Raw genomic sequence first — 6,790 nt, 5'->3', positions numbered from 1 at the left:
AAGCCAGCGGGTGGAGCCTGACGTAAGGCCACTAGGCCACGCTGCCTCTGCATTTATTACGGAGAGGACGCGCCGCCTGTCTATCTCGCTGACAGGCGATGTGCCCCCTCAGCATTTAATGTGTCTTGTCCACTCCGCTGGCAGGCGACGTCCAGGCCATCCTTCAGGCGGCGTGCCTGTCCAGTCCATTGACAAACAGTACGCCCGTGCTGCGAGGTGCACTGTGTCCATCATCACATATACGTTGTCAGGGAAGCTTCCCCTGCACGCCAATACTATGCAGATCATGGATGTCAGGGCGCAAGAAGATTGCTCCAGCAACGAACATTAGTTGCTACAAGTGTTACATCCGTTATGTTCCTGGGCCCACATGTCGGGGCTCGGTACCCTTGTACATACCCCCCTTAGCTATAAAAGGGGAGGTTCACTCACACTCAAGCACACTTACACGCTCACAAGTTCATACAAGCTCAATACATCACACAGTGGAGTAGGGTGTTACGCTCCGGCGACCCGAACCACTCTAAATCCTTGTGTGTTCTTGTGTCCTCCCCATTTTCCAACTAACAAGCAAAACGCTTAGGCCCCTCTTCATCTTAGGATTTAGGGCGGGTGCATTCCGCCACCCGGCCGGAGATTTCCTCTCCGACACTACCATATGTCCACAAAAATATCCAACACCAAGCTCGGAAGGAACTAATCCATACTTTGCTTCAATACCACATTTGCAGAGTACTGGATCAAACTTCAACTCTTCCGCCCGCTGATTTTTTTCTTTTCCTTTACCTCTGCCTCTGGCCAATGGGACAAAGGACCATACAACCACTCTCTGAAATGACACTTACGCCACCCGTATGGCTGCAGGAGAATGCAATTAGTAATTTATTGTAAAAAATAACAAGTTTATACATTTAGCGCATCGATGAGCTCACATAATCAATGTTCGGACACACAAAGTGCTTCGCAGTGTCTTCATCGATGACAGCACGATCTCCACAATCGCATCGAGGCGACGAGTCCATTCTTTTTTCTGTTGCTACCTCCTTCTCCGCATCCGTCATTGGTGGAGGATTCGGGGGAGGAGGTACCCAACGCTTAAAATGCTCATGACTAGTCCTTCCACACAACCAATTAGCGAAAAGAAGATATCGAGAGTCAAATTTATCAGGACCGTCGATCCACTGGAAAAAACACCTCAGGTGCTCCTAAAACAATGGAACGAAGTATTATTACACATCTAGTAAACAAAAAATTTGGACAATATTAAGTCACAAGTCATAAGCTACGTACGTTAAAACCACCACAAAGGTAGAAGCAGCGAGCAGCCGTGTCTGGATGTTTGGATTGACATATCCAAGCCAGTCTGCCACAGTCACAGTTAGGCACAAGAAGTTCAGGAAGAACAGGAGCATCCTTACTAGATACGTCCGGATATAACTCTCGAGGACGACCTCTCTTCTGCCACAACGCCTCCCAGTACATGTCTTTAATCTAAGAAACGATTATAATTAATACTTGTACCTAATATACTTTATAATCGATTTACACAAACTATAAAATTAAATGTACTCATCATATTAACGATACTATATATATTATGAGCAACATTTCAAACTAATAATCGGAAAAGTACATTCCAATATACAAAACGAATCAGTGAGACACCATACCTTGGTCTACGAAGTGTTGCAACTCGAAACTTTGAATACAACAACTTTTGACGAAGTTTTGAATTGATGGGAGCTGAGGTCTTCTCGGCCAGCAGCGTGGCCGTTTTTATAGGCCTCCGTAGCTCGGCGCCAAGATCTGTGGCGCCGAGCTACGAGGCCGTGTCGGCGCCACGTCAGCCCTAGCTGCAGGGAGCCGTTAGTGCCATGTCATAGCTCGGCGCCATAGGCTATGGCGCTAAGTATCGGGTCCAAAAATGCATATAAGATTTGGGGGTCTAATTGTAGATTTTTGTCAAAAAGGGCTAAAAAACAAAAAAAAAATCAGGCCACGGGACGGGAGTGAGTAGAGTCACGTACTCTGTTGTGCAGTAGTAGTTGTAGCACCGTTAATTTTATAGTCCCATGTGCTCGTGCGTTTGGTGTGAGCTGACGCCTGCAATTTAGGCTTAGAGCGTGATCTTGTGGTGATTTTTTGCCTTGTTAATTGCTGATGGCCTGCTTATTGTGAAGCTGGTGGCCACCCGTTGCACGTTGGTGGGGGGTTAAAGTATGGTTTGCATCGTCTTGCCCGTTCGGATGAGTACATTCTTGACGCTGCAACCTGCAGGCCTGCGACAAACAATCTATTCTTCGTGCCAGAGCGGCAGAGCCTGTGCTCTGTTGCCCTGTCTGCCGGCCTGGCTTTGAATGGCACAGGTCGTCTGCTGGCCGGCATCGATGCCAATGCCATGCTGAGCACGTAGCGTCAGGACTGCTGTTGCCAAATGGAGATGGCACGCTTTACACTGGACTGGTGGTGGCGTCGGTTTCGTTCTTTGTTTTCAAAACAAAACAAAACCAAAAAAGGAAAATTCTCGGCGCGGTGGAGTAGTTTAGCACAGCACAGTTGGGAGTTAGGACTCGAGATGTTCGGATCAAGAAGTTGGCGTGGTTTCACTTGGATTTGGGGACAAATGCACGCGCATCAATTTTCATCTCAAGTTCCTATGCCTAGATTAGAACTCGAACATTTACGGAGCACGTAACAATACTAACATGAGCTTATATATATGTTCCAACACATATATTATCAGTGACGCGATCTGTACACGACGAGTTCCGCGCCTCCACGTCGTCGTCATCCTCGTCGGCTCTGCGCACGCGGCGCGGTCACCTCTTCCAGCTCCGGCTCCTCGCGATCGGGTCCGCGCCGCCGCCCACGACCCACGTCTCCTTGGCGATGTCCAGTGACAGCTTCATGAAGCCAGGCGCCGTGCTCAAGAACACCAGCTCATCCTCTGTTTCACCGTCTCCCGGCATGCCATCCGCTGCCTCCTTCTCTTGGTCGACCTCGCCGGCCAACTGCTCGCACTCCCTCCTGGTCCTGGACACGGACAGTCGTCCCCTCGCGGGCGCCGAGCGGCACCGCATGAGCAGCAGTGCGTTCGGCGGCGGCGCGGTCTCCTCGCACTGCTGCCGCTCGAGCTCGACGTCTTCTTCCTGGCCGTGATCGAGACTGGTTTCGTCTTGCTCCATCGGCTCCTGGCCGCCTTCCAGCACCATGAGCCACTTGGAGAACACGCTGGCCGCGGCGCTCCCTCCGGCTCCGTGCTCGCTCCCACGCTCCCCCGCGTCGTGGTCGGAGTCAACGGAGGAGTCCACGGCCGCGGCACCGGCATGGAGGGACCCAAAGCAGCACGCCTTGGACCGCAGGCTCCGGAGCGCGCCGCCTAGGAACGGCAGCGCGTCCCGCCTGATCCCGAGCGTCTCGAGCCAGCCCACCTTCTTCCGCCGGCCGCGCAGCCGCTCGATCTCCTCCACCACGGCGAGCCAGCTCTTGGCGCCGCCCTTGCCGTGCTTCGTCGCTGCCTCCGAGCCCGGCTTCACCTTCCTGGGGCGGCCGGCCTTGATCTGGCCGGCGCACGTGACCTTCGGCGACTGCGGCTCCTCTTCCTCTTCCGGCCTCTGCCTCGCCTTGGACCCCCAGAACATGGCGCTACTGCTCCCGCGCGCTCTCCCGCCACCTGCGGCAGCGCTTGCGCCAGGAAGCTGGAGCTGGCGCCGGCGCGCGGCCGCCGCCTTGTCCATGGTGGTCCGGGACGGGCTGCAGATGGGCTTGGGCATCAGCGCCAGGTGCTGCCGAGCGGGGAAGCACACCAGGAGGTCCGTAGCGGCTGTGCCTCCCTTCCCACCTCCTCCCACTGCCATCGTCTTCTTCATGAATTGCCTCGTTCGTCTCCGCAGGCTGCTGCAGCTCTTGAATAGAGCTCGCAGTTGCAGGAGCAGAAGAGGCAGCAGGAAGGGTGCGGAGAAGAAGGCGCTTTAAATGAAAACGCGAGGACGGGCAGCTTTGCGCTCGCTTTTGTTGGGCCCTGGCGCCCTGCTCGTACGGTACGGCAGGCAGCCTCTTCTCTTGCCGCTTTTGGCATCGACGCATCGTTTTCGATTGCCGCTCTCTCTTTGATGTGCCCTCAGTTCTCAGTTTCTGCAGGCTGCAGCATTTACTTTGAGGGAGCGACAAACAAGGCAGAGAACATGCTCCAATAATATCATCTTCTTTCATTAGGCTGCAAAATAGAGAAACCATTCAAAATCCGAGCCGGAGCCCGGAGGGAACCATTTTAAAAAAGAACTTATTTGAGTTAGACCTCTTTTCTTAAAAGAAAATCTATTTGAATTAGACCTGAAGTTTAATGTTGCTGATTCTTCGTCACACGGATGCACCGAAGTACCCCCCTCCGTTTTTATTATAAAACGTTTTCAACTTTTTAATATGTTATTTTAACTATGTACACAGATATAATATATATTTAATTTCATAAGAAAATTATATAATATCTTTTTCGCTTTTCTTATGCTTAGCCTTTATTTAAGGCTCCAACTATGTCGATTTCTTTTCTCCCTCTTCAATTCTTGCATCTCGGTGCCTAGCTTTGGAAAAATGTTCATGCCGTGCTTTGCACCACTACAAGTTGCGGTGTTGGGTTGGTTTCATCCGTGACTTAATTGACCACCAAATCCATCGATAGATGTCGGTGAAATAAATGTTTCTAGCATATAAGGCCTATGATTTAATTTTATGTACCTTTGCGGTCTGAATTGGGCACCGTGTTGCACTGCGTCAGCTTGTTGTCATGTTACGGAGAGAGTTGGTGCGGGTGCGGCTTCGTGGTTTTTTTACGACACTAAGGCTCATTTGGTGGACAGAGAATTGGAGGGATCTATGTGAATGAATCATCTCCCTAAGGACTTGTTCAGTTATTCCCAATACACATTGATTGAATGGAATTTGAAAAAATTAAGATAAAGTTTGACTTGTTTAGGATTCAAACTTATCTAATCCCACTTAGTCCATTCGGTTAGCTCTCAATTCATATGGATTGAGTGAGATTTAGTGGATTTAAATCCAATGCAAGTCAAACCTCATCTTAATTTTTTCTAATCTCATTCAATATATGTAATGGAAATAACCGAACAAGACTAGTAAGGAAATTCATCCCTATGAATTCCATCAAATTCTCTATCCACCGAACCAGCCCGGGAAAGCTTAGGGGTGGCGGATCAGATTAATGAAAAGATTCCATTCGAACTGTAAGATATTTTAGTTTAAATATATTGTTTATCATATCTCTGGATATAGTGTATTTAATACCTAGTGCAAGGCAGCGTCGACTACTACTACTAGCAACAGCAAGCGGCACAGGTGGAAGGCTGGTCGCGGCCCAAGTTAGAGGCAGGCCAGGCCACGGTAGAAGGCCAACGCAGATCAGGAGTCCATAACTCGCTATTTTGTTTGTTTTCTCTTATTGTGTATTTGGTTTAGTTTGTTGAACCAAATTCCCTCTCAAAAATCTAAATTTATCAACTAAATGGGTACAACAGCAGAATAAGTTTTTAAAAATCTATAGATTTCTCTAGTTTACTATTGTCGGAGACCGTAATTAGGGGTACCCCCAAGACTCCTAAACTCGGCTGGTAACCACCATCAGCACAAAGCTGCAAAGGCCTGATGGGCGCAATTCAGGTCAAGGCTCCGTCCACTCAAGGGACACGATCTCGCCTCGCCCGAGCCCAGTCTCGGACCGGAACAGTAGACCAAGGCAGATTCACGCCTCGCCCGAGGGCATCTTCAAGTAACGGGCGCACCTTCGACTCGCCCGAGGCCCAGCTCGGGCAGGCTTCGCAGTGAAGCAACCTTGGCCAGATCGCCGCGCCAACCGACCGCATCGCAGGAGCATTCAATGCAAGGATCGTCTGACACTTTATCCTTACGCGCGCTCCTCAGTCGACAAGGCCGAAGTGACCGCAATCACTTCGCCCCTCCACTGACCGACCTGACAGGAAAACAGCGTCGCCTGCACTGCTCCGACTGCTGTGCCACCCGCCAGGGTGAGGCTGACAGCAGCCAAGTCTAGCCTCGGGCGCCATAGGAAGCTCCGCCTCGCCCGACCCCAGGGCTCGGACTCAACCTCGACCTCGGAAGACGGTCTCCGCCTCGCCCGACCCTAGGGCTCGGACTCAACCTCGACCCCGGAAGACGGTCCCCGCCTCGCCCGACCCCAGGGCTCGAACTCCACCTCGGCCTCGGAAGACGGTCTCCGCCTCGCCCGACCCCAGGGCTCGGACTCCACCTCGACCTCGGACGACGGTCTCCGCCTCGCCTAGAGATGGCAATGGGTACCCGAAACCCGAATACCCGATGGGTTTTACCCGATATGAAGGCGGGTACGGGATGATTTCTTTACCCGCGGGTATGTTAATGGGTAAAAACCTCTACCCGTTGGGTAGACGGGTACGGGTATCGGTTGGTACTACCCATACCCGTCTACCCGTGGGTAAAATATACCCGCATCAATAGCACTATAAACATCTAATAGAGTCCAACTTAGCTAGAATAAAACTCTTCTCTAATTATCATTTGTCTAGATATCAAGTTATGTAATCATATAATTTGTTTATATGTGAAATTGAAGTTGTTTTTATATGTTTCTTTAATATTTTGAGTGATTGGTATATTGAAATTTAATTCTTTTCTAGCGGGTACGGGTTACCCGACGGGTAAAAATACCCGCGCGGGTACGGGTATGGGTAAGATTTTATACCCGCGAGTATATATGGGTAACCCGATGGGTAGAAATTTT

At 50.6% G+C, this 6,790-nt stretch overlaps 1 protein-coding gene across 1 annotated transcript; it reads right to left on the bottom strand.

Moving 5' to 3' along the window:
- Positions 1 to 2,584: 2,584 nt before the first annotated feature.
- Positions 2,585 to 4,353, bottom strand: LOC103632656 (uncharacterized). Its single transcript, XM_008654413.4, has one exon. The coding sequence runs from the start codon at positions 3,867 to 3,869 to the stop codon at positions 2,820 to 2,822; it is 1,050 nt and encodes a 349-aa protein (XP_008652635.1). The 5' UTR covers positions 3,870 to 4,353; the 3' UTR covers positions 2,585 to 2,819.
- Positions 4,354 to 6,790: the final 2,437 nt, after the last annotated feature.

The sequence above is a fragment of the Zea mays genome, chromosome 7, assembly GCF_902167145.1.
Source record: "Zea mays cultivar B73 chromosome 7, Zm-B73-REFERENCE-NAM-5.0, whole genome shotgun sequence".
In the NCBI taxonomy this organism is placed as follows: domain Eukaryota; kingdom Viridiplantae; phylum Streptophyta; class Magnoliopsida; order Poales; family Poaceae; genus Zea; species Zea mays.
The sequence above is the reverse complement of the archived record's forward strand: the minus strand, read 5'-3'. Positions and strand labels throughout refer to the sequence as shown.